Raw genomic sequence first — 16,252 nt, forward strand, 5'->3', positions numbered from 1 at the left:
TTGTTTTTTTAAATTCACACATTTTAATTTGACCAGGGATGCCCAAACCTATCATCCTAAAAGAAAATCAGGCGTGGAAATAAATTCTGTATTACATAAACTAAGCCCATAAAGGTACATTTATATCACGTTTAAAACCCAAATAGATTAGCCTGAATAATAATATACTATAATACTATAATAATAAGAAAATACATTATTTTCTCAAAATGATAGCATGTAAAGCTTTTATTTATTACCCAACTGACCGGAAACTCATTTCTGCCAACCTAAACCTCTCGCTCGTTGCCTCCGCTTTATTTGATAGGAGGAGGTGGAGAAAGAAGGAATAGAAGAGGAGTGGGATTCATATTAAAGAGGATTAGCTGCCAGAGCCATCTGTGGCCCTGGACTTACAAGCTTTGTTAACAACCATTTAATTTGAACACATTTCTGACTTCATACAGTTTTAAGGATGAGGATACATCGCGTTTTTCCCCCTTTTCTAATAAATTCTAGATTTGAACGGTCGCCATTACACCTTAAAAACAACAAAAATAACTGAACCAAACACACGTAACAAACGCTACAGATTTATCGAGCAAAATACGATAAATTGTGGGTTAATTCAGAAACTATTTTGTCGCCAAGCAATTGACAGACTATTCAAACATTCCGTCACCTGACGTGTTAACGACGTCATCACGTACACAGCAGCTGCGTTACGCCCTTCTTTCGCGTCCGTCTCTCATGGCAACCGAGTGCACTTGAGTGGCTTATGGAGGATGGATTCTCTTACAAAGAGTGAGGTGACACGGATAGCCAAACTCCAGGTAGGCAGGCAGTGAATTCACACCCGAGGAAAATGTACAACTCTGAAACTTAGACCAAAACAAAGTAACCCGACGGGGCGAGAGCTAGCTTGAAGCTAATGCTCCTCGTTTATCGTAAATTATTGTGTCACTGTCCCTGAAAGAACTTTCAACTCTCTCAAGTTTATTATTTAAGACAGAAAACAACACTGGCTCTGCCAAATAATCCTCAAAATTAATTCTGCTTAATTTTATGTTGTATTATATCAGCAATCCTCTATTTTTAGAGGAATTGTTTAGTCTTTCTTTTAACTGAAGTTTTTGTTATTCTACACATCAGGAAGTAATTTGAAAAGACAAACCCAAAATGTTGTTTATTTTGGCTGGTATGAAAATGCAAGTAAAAAAGAGTGATTTTGACGTTCACTTTGACTTTCATATTTAATATTTTGTCCTGTTAAATTAATTTCAGTTGTTAGCATATGCACCAATCTTTGCAATTTAAGCCTGCAGCACTTTCCAGAACTGGATTGGTTTGTCTAGGGCAAGTAATAAGGGAACCACAAGACAAAGGACAGGCGATAGTAATCATGTTTTGGTTTAAAATCAGGTTTCCTCAAAACGCTGAGGAGGAAAGATGGGCAGACGACCTCCAGTTTGTCAACAAATGTGTAAGAAAACGGAACTCGGAGAAATATTAGAAGGGATTTGCATATATCTCTCTCTAAAGTGCAGCATATCATTAAAGCGTTGAAGGATTTCAGTGTGTAAAGGACAAGGGAGCAAGTCAAAACTGGTCACCTGCGATCTCTGATCCCTCAGACGGCACTGCATCAAGAACTATCTCTATGATTATCAACCATAGATAGACTCGTTCTGACTCGTCTCCAGCAAAGAATACGTGAAAAACCTTTCCTGTGCTGTACTCAAGCACACTTTTAAAGGAAGAATGGGACAAATTGAAGTGAAACTCCCCATCCTCAACGCAAGAATGACTAAGTGCTGTGAGAAGGAATGGGAGCATTACAAAGTGGTAAAAGCTTTACTGTCCCAACCTTTTTTTAAAATGTGCTACAGGAGTGAAATGAGTGAATAATGAAAGTATTTTAACATGCGAAGCAAAGCTGAAGAGACATTAGATGAATTATATTGAGTTCATAGTGTCTGTAAATGAAATAATAGTCACAGTAAACGTGGAAATCGCTCGTTTGTTTGTGTACATTTTCAATAGCATTTCAATTTTCTGATGCTATAAACTTTATTGTTGCCATGTAAATAATCTAAAGGGTCACATAAGCAAAAAGGAGAGAAGAAAAACTAACGTTTGGCACAGATAAGTAATCGTAAAGAAATTCATAATGAGTCATGCACTTGTTTAATCAATGAAATAACGCTAACAAAGGCTTTTTGGATCACAAGCACTTTTGAGTGCAGTTTTTTAACGCTAACTCTCTCTGTAGTTAATCACAAAAGCTGTTGTATGTGTCTGTGATTTCAGAGACATGCCGGGGTGCAGAGGCTCAGCCGTCACTTCCTGTGGTCCGAGTTCTCCGACCAGATGCGGTGCTTCCATCAAGAGTTCGTATACGACGTGTTTATGTTCACCAAGAACCGTGGCTTCTCCTGGCCTGATGTGATCCGGTCGGCCGAGCTCGCCAGAAGCATCTTCCCACAGCTGGACGGTCAGAGCGAACAGCAGTGGGCTGCGCCGGCCATGAGTGAGGATGTTTGCTCTGGTTCGTCAATGTTACTGTCTACTTTTAATTGAAATAATATTCATGGCGCAAAATGCTCATTTTATTCTGCAACATGTGCACAAATTTCATGTTTATACCCTGAGTGGCCTATATAAAGCTCCAAGGCGTCGGCTTGGAGGGTATTCTGGTTTTAGAGGGCACAAGTTTAACAAGCCTCCCTCTTTTCTTGTATCCACCAGATCTCAATGTACACAAGTTGTTGTCCTCACTGAGACACATGCTCTTTGAGCATTTACCAACCCTGACTCCTGTCCACCACCATGAAATCTTCCGTTACCTCACAGATACCTGCATCAAAAGGAAAAGGCTTTTCCAGGCGGTGATAGGTGGAGCAGCTGGCGTGACCACAGGTCAGCTACAGCTGGAGGTGAAGCTGCCACCTGTGCCCTGTGCTTTGGCAAAGGTGAGGAAACCCCTTTAAGCAATTCCTTTTTTTACAAGCCACAACATATTGCAGGGCCTCTGTATCTGTGGCTCTGAAACTTTATCAGCTTTTTAATTTTTTTTATTTATTAAAATTTTTTAATTTGAATTTGAATTTAATTAATTAATTTTTTATTTATTTTATTTTATTTATTTATTTTCCCCAAGCGTTTTATTTATTTATTTAATTATATTTATGTATTTATTTATTTATATTTATGTATGTATTTATTTATTTATATTTATTTATTTCAGCTTTTTTATTTAATTCACCCAACTTTTTGATACTTTCTTGCAGTTATTAAAACCTAGAAAACGGAGTGAATTCAGGAGCCAGACTTCTGCTAAAACTTTGGGTCTGTAACAAGTCCTGCAGCTTTTAGAGAAGACACATGAGAACGTGGGAATGTATTACTGTGATGTTTGGTTGTGATTTATTGTTTTGTGGATTTACAAGGATTTCATCGTAGAGAATCCAAAAAGACGCTTGAAGAAGTTCAGTCGCTTTTGGAGCACGTTCAGAGTTCAACCAGGTCATGGGAAGTTGGACTTTTGCAGACCGAATCGGCATTTTTGTGTTTTTATGGTTGTGAATTTTATGATTTTTGGGGGATTTTTTCACTGAAAGTTCAGGTTTAAACTTTCACTCTAAATTTAATCATGTAAAACATTAAAAAATGCACGGAATATCTTTTATATATTTGATTTATATCAAAACGTCAGAATATATGTGATCTTTTCACACAATCTGAATTTTCTCGTCCAGTTTTGAGGCTCTGTGTCTCTTAAACCTTTTACACAGCAGATTTAATAAGAATACTTTCAATTTTCCCATAGCTTACTTGTTTGTAGACGTGAGTCAGTTTATGCTGAGAGAGATCTTTATAGTAACCAATACAGCAGACTGTGTGGCTGTGCAGTTTAAGGAGGATATTTGTGATGAATTTAAAGGATGTGATGATGTCTGGACTTCCAAAAGTGGCCCCTCCTGATCAGAGAGCTGTACTCATGCTGCAGGGGACAGATTTACATCAGTGGGAGACTCAGATTCAGCACAGAGCGAGACTTTTCTCCAGCCTGCAGCAGAAGGAAGAGGAGCTGAGATGTCTCAGAGATGGGCCGCGCGTCACTCTGGAGGCCGGTGGCCTCCCAGAGGACAGGAAACTGGACAAACCGGTAGCTCACAAAAGCGTTTGAATGAACCGAAAACCACATTCACAACAGATCCTTCATAACCTGACGAGTATTGTGTCTGCTTCCCCGTGCAGAGCATTTTGGAGTTGGTCCAGGCTGAAGTTCGGACCGCAGAAAGCCAGATTGTGGCGACTCTGAACCAAGAGGCCTCGCTGCTGGCCGACATCCTGCTTCTCAAAGTGCAGCAGGGAGCTTTGGCCACAGCGGGGCGCCCCAGCGCAGCTCCTTCTCACACCAGCAAACACACAGACATCAGAGGGAAGGAGTCTGGAAAGGAATAAAGCCCGCTGGAAGTAAACACCACCGATGTTCGAGTTTTATTTTGCTTATGGGTACTGGTCACGTTTTGCTTCTGTTTTAAGCTTTAATTTGTCTACTGATGTTCTGGAAATATAAAAGCAAGACTCCCTAAACGAATGAATTTAACAATCGAGGACAGATTATGATACAAACGCCCCAAACCACAGATCTATTGAAGGACCCCAACTTCAGTCATTACGGACACACAGAACAACCACAGGGGATGCTGTTGTTGGTTCTATTTAAGCTGCATTTTTGATTTCTTACTGCATTTCTGTCGTTTTTTTTGTCTCATTTTGATCCTTTCAGATCTTCTTTTGGTCATTTTTTGAGCCTTTTATTTAATCTTTTCCTGTTTTGTGTCTTATTTTTGCTCTTCTTCTCTTGTCTGTAATTTCTGGAAACTTTATCATCTCTTTTAGTCGTTTTATGTGCCTGTGGTAATTTTGCTTGTTGCTTTGTGTCACATTTGGTTGTTTTGGCTCATCGGCCTGTGCTCGGTATGTCCATGGCTGTGGTTTACCGTCATTTGCACGTACGTTACAGCGCACGTGTGAAGGGTTACAAAAGAAAAGTTAGAAGATACAGCATCTTATAAGGATTTATTAAAAAAAAAAAAAAAAAAACTGATTTGACAGGAAAACCTCCAAAGAACAGGATAATAAATAAGATCAACATAAAAAAAGCACACTGCCTTTATTCTAGAAAGTCTTAGCTTCTTAAAAGAAAACAACAAAACAGTTTAAATACACATTCCATTAAAAACTAGTGCAAAAGTCAAGCAGCTCTTACAATCTAAACTCCTTTCTTTCCCTGAAAATCCACCAGAAAGCTGCAGCAGGCAATGGTACGACGTGGAGTTCCCAGCTTCAGTAACTGTGTCAGAGGTAAAGTGTTTATTGAGGACAGCAGATATCATTAAAGGGGAACTCCGGGGCATTTGAAGCGCATTTCCATTGCTAGAGGTTGTCAAATACTGATAGTAGGACACAGAGAGGTGCAAATCTGCGCTCCCTGTGTGGAGGTCGCTCTGTCCGCACACCATGTCATGCGAGGCTAATACGTGGTGGCTAAGGGGCAAGCGCTAACCCTTCCACGTAAAACAACAACTTGCACACTGCAGAAACGTCACACCACTTTATAAACCATCCGACAATAAAGTCACAAGCCTTACCATCAAAACCATATGCATGGTTCTCACATTACTGGCATGGGGACGTTACAAAACAACTTTATAAACAGCATGTCACTTACCTCTTGTCGGTAGGCGCGCGCATGTGAAAGCCCAAAAGAGTCAATGGACGATACTCCCACATACAAAACAATTATCTTCTCTAGAAAAACTGCGTTCAAGTATTTAAAACATTACAACAATACATGCCCATTAATATTGTTGTAATGTTTTAAATACTTGAACGCAGTTTTTCTAGAGAAGATAATTGTTTTGTATATGGGATTATCGTCCATTGACTCTTTTGGGCTTTCACATGCGCGAGCCTACAACCAGCCGGTAAGTGACATGCTGTTTATAAAGTTGTTTTGTAACGTCCCCATGCCAGTAATGTGAGAACCATGCATATGGTTTTGATGGTAAGGCTTGTGACTTTATTGTCGGATGGGTTATAAAGTGGTGTGACGTTTCTGCAGTGTGCAAGTTGTTGTTTTACGTGGAAGGTTTAGCACTTGCCCCTTGGCCACCACGTATTTGGCTAGCATGACAGGCTGCGCAAACAGCGCTATCTCCACACAGGGAGCGCAGATTTGCACCTGTCTGTGTCCTACCGTCAGTATTTGACAACCTCTAGCAATGGGATTGCGCTTCAAATGCCCCGGAGTTCCCCTTTAACTGGTTCTGAGGACAGCAGAAGTGCCTCTTAAGGCTTAGAGTTCAGCAGGCTGGCAGCACAACGGGACTAACTTATGCAGACAAACCTTCAGAAAGAGAGCTGAAGTCATTACGTCACCTTGCTGTAATACTCTTGTGGCATATTGAGCACTAAAGTTGGATGGATAGAGAAGGGAGGAAAAACATGGGAATGAGATGGACAGAGAGAAGGGAGAGGGGGATGGATACAAAATGGTTTGGAATGTCTTGTAGCCTGATAATAAGGTCTACAGTCTTGATCCAACCCTCATTTTTTAAAAATGTTTTGCTTCCAAGCAGCCAAACTTTCATTTAATCTTCTAAAGTGGTCTTCAGCAACAGTTCTCCAGCCTTTCTGAAGGTCTTTCACAGTTTTTCTTTGGACATCGGCTGCTTTTTTCTCTCATTTTCAGTCCAGTGTAATGACAAAAGAAGTGGTAAAATAATTTTTATGTTAGGTAAAATCAGTGGCAGCAGGTCTGATGGAGGGATGAATCCTCCCCTGAGCCCGGACCTCAACATTACTGAAGCAGTGTGGAACAAAAGGCAGCCCACATCCAAAGAAGAGCTTTGGGATGTCCTTCAAGAACGTTTAAAGCAAATATATCAAAGCACCAGCTTCACAATTTTGTGGCCACGCAATAAGAAACGAGGGTTGGCTCAAGACTGTCGCACAACACTGAATGTTTTCAGCATGAACATATGACATAAGACCTGGTGATTTTGATAAGACACAACAATGAAGGCTAAAAACACTACAATTCACATTCACTGTCAAATAAATCTTTTCCGTGCCGCTGCCACACAGACGTGGCTCAGCAGGCCTCTGCCAGCTGCTTTCCCTGAGTGATGTGTGCCAGCATGGTCTGCACCAGCTCTGGGAGCTCGTACTCGTGCTTCCAGCCCCAGTCTCGCCTCGCAGCGCTGTCCTCGAGCGCCTTTGGCCAGCCGTCCGCTGCAAATACCCACGGAAGATATTCAGTTAGGGTGTAAAACTACGGAAGCCCACAGCGGACGTGTAAACTTTTTTTTGATGATTTTCTCGAGATAACGAGATAAGTATGTCTGTATGAGGCAAGTACAGATTTGCCGATTTCTTATTTCTGTTTATGTAATTTAACTATATGTTCTATATGCTTACGTATGAATATTGGTCTAATAGTCATTGATGAGAAAGTTTTATTGAATATGGCTGTTTGTTCATCTTTTCTGTTTAGAACGGGCTATTTAATTTAAGTTTAATACTGGCGGTACTGTACCTTTAAGAGGCTGCAACACCTGTGTTGTGAACGTCAGACCAGCAGTGGAGACACACGTTTTTTTACCGTGTCTCCTCCTATATTGTATTGAGAGCCAGGTGTATGGATACTTGAGTGACACTTGTGGAATAAATTTCTATATTTTTTCCAACGTTACCTGGACTTAAAGGCGGGGTAGGGGTTGTTTTTCTGGAATATTTTTTTACATATTGCTTTAAATACTCTTCACACCCCCATTGCAACTAATTTATTAAACGTTTTGACACAAATATGAAAAGTTTTAGTGGCCTCTAGAACGTACAATCTAGGAAAAACACTATCCAATCATTGTGAACGGACCGTTCACAATGATTGGATACTGATGCCATCTATCAAAATGCAATCTGCTCCTCCCTCCCCCTCCCTCCCCCTGTGCGCGTACCCTGCTCTGTGAACGATTTACTCGTCGAGAAGCTTGGCAGGAAGCTAAACTAGAGCTAGCTTGGCTAGCACCTAGCATTATTAAACGTATAGTTAGCATAAACTAAATACTAAATACGGCAACGACCGATGCTTGCTGTCAGAACAGCGCTCGTGCACCTTCGTGCTCGTGCGCGTTCATGTACTCTAGAGGCGTGCCTTCGGGGGAAAGTGAAGAAAAGGGTTGGGACTTTTTACCTGTTTATTTTCAAAATGCAGCTTCGCTGGACTCAAAATCCAGGATCTCCTACCCTACCTTTAATGTGGATTTGTAAGAACAACAGTTATTTGGACACGTGTAAGCCAAGAATATCTGCTAGCCGACTTTTGCACCTACAATGTCGAGGAGTTAATTTACCGATGGTTTCTGAGGCCACTTTTTCTCCCCAGTCCGCCCCTGTTTATATGTGTTTATATGTATTTCTGGCAAAGGTTTTTACCCATTTTTACCCTTACCTGACTCCCGCCCTCTGGTATTCGCATACCATCTGGGACGAGCCCACAACCGACATGATTTCAAATGGGGCTATTTTTTCTAAAACTCGTGTGATTGGATGAAGAATCTGTCCGTCATCTTGACTGACACGCCACTGCAGCCACTCCCAATGACTCAACCCGTGACGTAGCTCAGAGCTTACCTGACTCCCGCCCTCTGGAGCATGAATGGGCGGCCATAACGCCGCCCATTCATCCAAAGTCCCACCCAGCGATTAATGATTGGCTCTGATCATTTTCTAATCGGACGAAACACATATGACTCCCAGGCTCCTCAGATGGTTGTGTGAGGAAAGGGAACGCCCCCGCGTGTAGTTGGTGAACGCAGCCTAATTAACGCGAGTCAGGTTATTTTTACCCCCCTTTCATTGAAAACTGAATAAAGTAACCTATGAAACATGGAATATGGAGCGCTTTGTGTAACAATTCTGCTTGTGAAAATGCACAAAGCAAATCCAGCTGGTGTGACGAGCATTTTGTTTTCTCGAGATAACGAGTTATTTATCTCGTTATCTCGAGAAAACGATAACGGGACCTCTCGTGCATCTTTCGGTAACCATGGAGACGGCCTGGTCCCCTCAGCTGGTCACTGATGAAGTCAACTATATCAGCAGGATCACCGAGGTGTAAACGCCTGTTGAGCTGCAGTCGAGCCGGCCGTCTCCTTAAATGACGCGGGCTGATATGAACGTTATCGCTACAAGACAAACACATTGCGAACACATAAAACACATATAAACTAGGGCCGGCACGGTATATGTATTCGTACCGAACCGTCACGGTACGGGGGTCACGGTTCGGTACGCGCATTTCCACGCAGAATACACACGGTACGGAAGTTTTCTGAACGCGGAACTGTTATTTTGCAAGAGTTTCCTTCAGGACCCATTTAAACACTGCCACATGCAAGCTCTGATTGGTCCGTAGAGATATACGCTTTCGGACAGAGTAGTTATAAGAACGCAGTTATCAGAACTGTCCTACTCGAATTTTGTTCTGATAACTGTCCTTCCCCAGCGGAGCTGTTTCAGTCTGCATTCGCACATGAGTCGGGACTGATGCGCCGCGCGCAGCCGTCCGCGTCAGTGACGTGTTAGCCGTTAGCCGTTAAGCGCTACATTCAAAAACAAAACAAAACCGGTAAAAGTAGAAAAAACACCACCAAGAAGCTAATATGGAAAGCGGGGAGGCAACCGTGTTCATGGTCTGCATGATGGTGATATTAATCATGGACAATCACATCAGGCGTCTAATATCGAGGCTGGAAGAGCACACAGAGAGTCAGGATCAAGCGCAGGCGATACTTCTTCATTTCATGAAGGAAGAAAGGAGAGCAGAGCGCCGCAGACAAAGGAGACCAGTGTAAGTTTAACTTATTAAACACGCGCCGGTTCTGTCTGTGTGGTATGATGAAACATTTCAGCCGTGATAGCATGACATGGGGCGTAGCTACCGACCACCACACACCTCCGTCAGATGCGTTCTATAGAACCATGAAAAGACCCGACCAATTACGTCTCCCAAATGTATTACAACATCCCCTGGATACGAATACATGCAGAGCAAAAAAAATTACAGAAGCAATTGGAATTTACATCGCATCTGCTATGCGCCCATATTCCACTGTAGAAGAGGCAGGATTCAGATATCTATTACATGTGCTCGAACCTCGCTACACGCCTCCTTCGGCACTGTACCGAAAATGTACCGAACCGTAGGGTCCGTACCGAGGTACGTACCGAACCGTGAGTTTTTTGTACCGTTCCACCCCTAATATGAACAGGGGCGGACTGGGGAGAAAAAGTGGCCTCGAAAACCATCGTTAAATTATCTCGTTATCTCGAGAAAACCATAAAAAAAAAGGTTTATACGTACCACGTCCGTTCTGGGCTTCCGTATAAAACTGAAGTGTCGGCACATACTTCGCTCAAACAGAAATCTCACCGATAGCCTGCCGCACAGGATCCACGTTGTAGGTGACCTCGAGGTCAGGCAACACTTTCTGGATCACCTGAGCGAGCTCCTGTGGGGTGAAGCTTATGGCGCTGAGGTTATAGGTGCGGCTGACGAGCGAGTCTGCCGGAGCCTCCAGGAACTCCAGAGTCGCCCTGATGCAGTCGTCTGCACAGCAGAGGGGAACTCGGGTAAAGCTGGCATCACTCATTAAAGTGTTACCCATGTTTCATCGTGTAATACGGAGGGCTGGCATACCGATGTACATCATGGGAAGCTGTGTGTCACTGCGCAGGTAGCACTCAAAACGGCCGGTCTTCACTGCTGCGTGGAAGATCTGGACGGCGTAATCTGTGAAAAGGAATTACGGATCAGTGAAACCGGACAGCGATCAAGTTTGGGCTTTGGGGACATCTTCAACAGCTGTGTCCACCATGAAATAACTATCTAATTTAGGTTTTTGTTTGTTTTGTTTTAAGAGAAATATTTATTCAAATATATAAGTAGTTGTGGGGGATATGCTATTAAATTGAAAGAGCCAATTAATTGACCTCTATTGTGGACTTATTTAAGGGTGTAATACCATTTATCACCACACAGCTTGGATCACGTTCATCTTTCAATACAAGCCAGAGGGGCGCTGTTTCACCCATTTCAAATGTCAACAGTCCGTGATAGTTTCTGATTACTAGCTTAAAGATGTTTTGGAAACGTTTTAGATTCGGTGTGTTGAAAAAATAACGTCAGTTATATATATTTTTAACATTCTAAAAAGTTGACTAAACACATTTTTGCGCTGATAATCAGAAACGACCATGGTTTTTGTCGATTTGTGGAATGGGTGAAACAGCGCCCCTCTGGCTTGTAATGACAAATGAACACGGCCCAATCTGTGTGGTATGAAATGGTACTGCACCCTAAATAAGTCTACAAATAGAAGAAAAGAAGCTAATTGAACCCAGTATCAAACAAGCTACTGTCTCAGTCACCGAAAAACTGTAAGGACACGCTTCTGAAATAGAAATTGTGAGATGAATCTTGATTCCAACTTTACATTGTCATTTCAACACCACAAACAAAAAAAAAAGAAGATCTTTCACCTGTGGTTCCTCCTCCAGGCTGGGAGTCGGCTGAGATGATGCCCGGATACCTGAGGCAGCGGAAATCCAGCCCATACCTGTGGTGGTAGTACTGAGAGACGGGCGGGGGAAGAGAGGCTCAGAGAGATGGTGCCAAACGCGAGAGAAAACGCAGGTGGCATCATATCCATGCGTCTTACCTCACCCATCAGCTCTGCGTGGACTTTGGAGACCCCATAGATGGTGCGCGGTCTCTGCACGCACAGCTCGGGGGTGGGGTCCCTGGGGGAAGACGGACCAAAGGCACCAATTGTGCTGGGAACAAACACCCGCAGACCGTGTTCGGTCGCTACGTCTAATACGTTATGGAGACCTATGAAGAGAGAGAAGCTGTGCATCAGTGCGTCACACGTTACCCTCAGAACGCGTCTTATGGCTGTGTTCGAAACCGCATACTTCCATTCTGCATACTCATTGATCAGACAGTATGCAGAGCGTTTACCCACAATGCATTTCGCTCCTGACCGAGCCGAAATCAGCCAACCTGAAGCTGATTTCTCTTAAGCTCTAAACTCTGTAAACTTTAGCAACATTTGAAACATTTTCAGGCGAGAAAGTAGTCGTTTAGATCCCCAACGTGTTGAAAATATGACAAAATACCGGCTATTTACAATTTTGTTCCCACAATTTGGCGCTACTAAAGCTAGCCGCAGTGAGCTAACACACTTCTGGTTATTTTCACAAAATAAAATACCCGTTGCCTTTTATCATAGGGAAAGCCATTACGATACAATTGGTGCTTTAGTTTTGAAAACAGGAAGTGAACCTACCCTCGTTGTAGCTAGCTTGAAACTGCCGATCGGCAACGTCACGTTACGTTGCATCTTGGGTAGTTTGAGTATGAGTAGTAACCTCATGATGCATTCCCAACATTTCGGAGAATCTAGTATGCATTCGGGAACTTCCTCGCTTACTCAAACTCACATACTAACTTAAAAAGTTAGTGGGAGTAGTAGGAGAAGTATGCGGTTTCGAACACAGCCTATGTTCACTTATGGCGGCGTGCACCTGTGATGTTGACCTCTTTCGCCAGTGCAACGTTATTTTCTCCCACGGCGGACAGCACGGCAGAGTAGTGAACCAGCCAGCTGATGTCGTTGTTGACCACGATTTCCCTGAGGTTTTTATAGTCCAGGATATCTGAGAAGATGAATGGACCTGTGCAGGACACACGTGTTGGAAAAACTGCCTTTTTCTGTCTGATGCAGGTCAAAATCAGGTTTTCTGTACCCTCAGAGAGAGTTGAGACCCTATGCAAAACGCTAAGAAAATAAAGCAGGGATTTTCTTCCGAGATATTTCAGGTTTTGTCTCATCAACTTCATTCATCCGTTTTTTTGCATTTCCTGCCTTCAGCACGTTTCAAACAAAGCTCAAACAGTAAGGTTTTTACTGCTTTACTGTCCCAAAGAAGGTTTCCAGTCCTTCTCATAACACTTAAATGTTCATGTTCTGCTCCCATTCTTCCAGTAAACATATCTTAAGGTGTGCAACAGCTAAGGGTTGTCGTTGCTACATTTTCTGTCCACTGAGGACAGGTCAGGACTGCAGTCAGCTCAGTCAAATTTAGGAATATGCAGCAGGATTTAAATGAAAAAATGGATGTTTTTGAACAAACTACACAAGGCCGGTGAGAAAAACCATGAAACTTCTTCTGATTTGGTGTTGTAAAAAAGTTCACTCTGCATGGACATTTACGGAGTAGGTTAAAGCTGCAGTCTGCAAGATTTGTTGTTGTCATACGTAAAGTCCTACTTTTTGGCATTTTAAGAGTTTACATGATCTATCAGAACGCTTGAAGTTGAAAACGGTGACCTCCGTAGTCGCAAAATGCAAGAAATGCTTATTTTTTAACCGAAAAATAAAAAGTTATTCAACTTCCTGTCCCGCCCCTTCAAAACACATGAGAACTCGTGCACGTAGACGTGCACGCCAGATGCGCCTACACGACTCCTCATTCATCAACTCACCTGTCATTTGCGATCATGGAAGACACAGTAAGTAGACTAGCCCGTAATGAAGTTCAATAGTCTAGATAAATAAGCGTGGGGACGAGCCTACCTTGTATCGCGCGTGCACAATCGGTGATTGACAGGCAACAGAGCCCAGCTCGTAAACCTGATTGGTTACCTTTTACCGGTCCGGTCTGCAATTTTGTAAACAAACCTGCTGGCTTTGGAGGGACCTAGCGGGACATATAGGGGACCTAGAGAACTCGTTTTTTTTTGTATTGGGGTATTTAATGTACTACTTTCAGAATCCCCGGACAGTTCCAGGCATTATGCTTGAAAAAGAGTTGCAGACTGCAGCTTTAACAAAGCTGTACACACCATTATCATAGACATGGCTGGGGGGTTTCCGGATGTCAGACAGGATCACGTTGTTTTTTCCAAATTGCCTCCTAAAGGGGAAATATAAACTCTTATCACTTCAGAGAAATGTAATTAACAAGCAAATGAGTCAATTTAGAAGAAGACTTTTGAAAAAGAACACTTTTGTTAGCAGGTCTTTGTAGATCACTGTGATATTATCTGTAATAACACATCAAGCATCCCAGGTAACACCTTATTGGTGCCTTATTCTGATACTTTTATCATTAACTACTCACCTTAGCAACTTGGCGAGCCCGACCCCCAGCTGCCCGAGCCCACCTGCAGTCATAAAACAATAAAAAGTGGGGTAAAAATGGAAATTAAGTCTCATTATGAATGTTTTTTCCACATGATATGTCCAAAAACCAACCGGTGATGAGGATTTTGGGTTGGTCACCACCATCGGTGCACGATGAGGCGCGAGATCCCCCAAAATCAGAGAGGCGGTGGGCAGAGGAGCTGACGCCGCGTCCTGCACAGATCCACCGCTCAACGCCGCGAGGAGACCTGCTCCCAGCATGTACCACTGCACCTCTGATGAGCTGCAGCAGCATCATAAAACCTGCTGTGGGTAAACACAGTGTGTGCATCCACATCCTCAGTTTAAAACCACAACATTGGAGTACATAACATAACATTAACTACAGCAAAATAGGTCACTGAGCATCTGCATGTTGGTTATAAATGTCAAAATATGTGCTATAACAGTTAAACCAAGCACTTTGTGACCTTCATTGTCTGAGAAAGGTGCTATATAAATAAATATTACTTACTTACTTACTACTTACATTTCTGTATCTAATCAATAATATTCAAATCAATTACTCTTAATACTTGTCAAAATAAACGCATGACATGCGAGTCGAGTCTTGCCTAACCCCATCTCAGATTAGCCTCTTAAAGCCGGCTGACTTCTAAATATAGACCACTTCATCTTTATGCCAGACCACCCTTAAGTTTAAGGGGGGCAGCCGGATTAATACGGTCAAATCCTCCACCCGTACACCTGCTAAACACTGCAGTTATGCGGTAGGTATTACAACCCTTGGGCGGTGTTTATGGTGCCTCGAACGTGTAACTCAACTCCGTGACAGGTATCAATTAACAGAAAGGGAACTTGCTGTAGTTCATGTACAATTAACGACCAAGCTCAGGCTTTTAAGGATACTCGTAAAAACGGAAATTGATTAAGCAGCTTCTTGCTTTGTGGATCCAAGCGGCCGTTTGGCCTTAATCAGCGTCCCAGGGTGAACTAATCTAACGCACCAGGCCTCATTTCGGACAGCATTTAACTCCCCCCGCCCCGTTTCGACCGTTAGGTAACCGTAACGCCTCGCGATCATTTCAACCGTTGAGCTTTCGCTTAATCCGCGCGAGCTCCAGTGGAGCCAAACGGGCTGAAACAGCAGCAAAGCAGGCTCCGAAAAACAAAACTAAAAAAAAAAAAACAGCACAGTGAAAGCGAGTTTATCTCTTACGTGTGAGCTGGGAAGGGGAAGGACGGCTTGAAAGTTCTCCAGGTATCCTCTCAGCGAACATGAAAGGAATGTATCTGTACTGTGATTGGCTGTCAGCTCGGGAGGCTTGGCGGCCGAACCCAGACGAGCCTACCGCCCCCGAACTATATACTTCCTGTTAGAAATTTCATATTAAAATCCCTAAAACTGTGCTGATGGTGAAAGGATGATAAAACTGGCATGCGTATGGAACATATGCAGAGCACCGTCACCATGAAATAACTATCTAATTTAGGTTTTTGTTTTTCTTGTTTTAAGAGAAATATTTATTCAAATATATAAGTAGTTGTGGGGGATATGCTATTAAATTGAAAGAGCCAATTAATTGACCTCTATTGTGGACTTATTTAAGGGTGTAATACCATTTATCACCACACAGCTTGGATCACGTTCATCTTTTAATACAAGCCAGAGGGGCGCTGTTTCACCCATTTCACATGTCAACAGTCCGTGATAGTTTCTGATTACTAGCTTAAATATGTTTTGGAAACGTTTTAGATTCGGTGTGTTGAAAAAATAACGTCAGTTATATATATTTTTAACATTCTAAAAAGTTGACTAAACACATTTTTGCGCTGATAATCAGAAACGACCATGGTTTTTGTCGATTTGTGGAATGGGTGAAACAGCGCCCCTCTGGCTTGTAATGACAAATGAACGCGGCCCAATCTGTGTGGTATGAAATGGTACTGCACTCTAAATAAGTCTACAAATAGAAGAAAAGAAGCTA

At 42.6% G+C, this 16,252-nt stretch overlaps 2 protein-coding genes across 6 annotated transcripts; one reads left to right on the forward strand and one right to left on the reverse strand.

Annotated features, from left to right (window-relative positions):
- The first annotated feature begins 728 nt into the window (after positions 1-728).
- c11h8orf74 (chromosome 11 C8orf74 homolog) lies at positions 729-4,710 on the forward strand. 4 transcript variants are annotated; one of them, XM_075477162.1, is made up of 5 exons: positions 729-812; positions 2,290-2,527; positions 2,728-2,951; positions 3,989-4,147; positions 4,240-4,710. In XM_075477162.1, the coding sequence occupies exons 1-5, from the start codon at positions 765-767 to the stop codon at positions 4,444-4,446; spliced, it is 876 nt and encodes a 291-aa protein (XP_075333277.1). In that variant the 5' UTR covers positions 729-764; the 3' UTR covers positions 4,447-4,710. The 4 variants fall into 4 exon arrangements, with proteins under 4 accessions (XP_075333277.1, XP_075333279.1, XP_075333278.1 ...); XM_075477164.1 differs by having other exon boundaries at positions 2,833-2,951; XM_075477163.1 differs by having other exon boundaries at positions 2,290-2,509.
- A 1,589-nt stretch (positions 4,711-6,299) lies between these two features.
- Positions 6,300-15,583, reverse strand: LOC142391394 (L-threonine 3-dehydrogenase, mitochondrial-like). 2 transcript variants are annotated; one of them, XM_075477167.1, is made up of 10 exons: positions 15,484-15,583; positions 14,376-14,567; positions 14,242-14,284; positions 13,964-14,034; positions 12,643-12,792; positions 11,775-11,947; positions 11,596-11,686; positions 10,754-10,846; positions 10,487-10,663; positions 6,300-7,284 (listed from the first exon to the last, which is right to left on the reverse strand). In XM_075477167.1, the coding sequence occupies exons 1-10, from the start codon at positions 15,542-15,544 to the stop codon at positions 7,145-7,147; spliced, it is 1,191 nt and encodes a 396-aa protein (XP_075333282.1). In that variant the 5' UTR covers positions 15,545-15,583; the 3' UTR covers positions 6,300-7,144. The 2 variants fall into 2 exon arrangements, with proteins under 2 accessions (XP_075333282.1, XP_075333281.1); XM_075477166.1 differs by having other exon boundaries at positions 14,376-14,570.
- Positions 15,584-16,252: the final 669 nt, after the last annotated feature.

This window comes from Odontesthes bonariensis, chromosome 11 (genome assembly GCF_027942865.1).
Source record: "Odontesthes bonariensis isolate fOdoBon6 chromosome 11, fOdoBon6.hap1, whole genome shotgun sequence".
NCBI classification, from domain to species: Eukaryota; Metazoa; Chordata; class Actinopteri; order Atheriniformes; family Atherinopsidae; genus Odontesthes; species Odontesthes bonariensis.

What these genes read in the sequence shown, in the direction of transcription:
- c11h8orf74 (XM_075477162.1), top strand. Translation starts at nt 765, where the DNA reads ATGGATTCTCTTACAAAGAGTGAGGTGACACGGATAGCCAAACTCCAG. An exon ending in GAGTGAGGATGTTTGCTCTG is followed by an intron (nt 2,528 to 2,727) that starts GTTCGTCAATGT and finishes TGTATCCACCAG; the next exon opens with ATCTCAATGTACACAAGTTG. An exon ending in ACAGGAAACTGGACAAACCG is followed by an intron (nt 4,148 to 4,239) that starts GTAGCTCACAAA and finishes TTCCCCGTGCAG; the next exon opens with AGCATTTTGGAGTTGGTCCA.
- LOC142391394 (XM_075477166.1), bottom strand. Translation starts at nt 15,544, where the DNA reads ATGTTCGCTGAGAGGATACCTGGAGAACTTTCAAGCCGTCCTTCCCCT. An exon ending in TTCCCCTTCCCAGCTCACAC is followed by an intron (nt 14,571 to 15,483) that starts GTAAGAGATAAA and finishes GTTTACCCACAG; the next exon opens with CAGGTTTTATGATGCTGCTG. An exon ending in GAAAGAGGTCAACATCACAG is followed by an intron (nt 11,948 to 12,642) that starts GTGCACGCCGCC and finishes CTCTCTTCATAG; the next exon opens with GTCTCCATAACGTATTAGAC.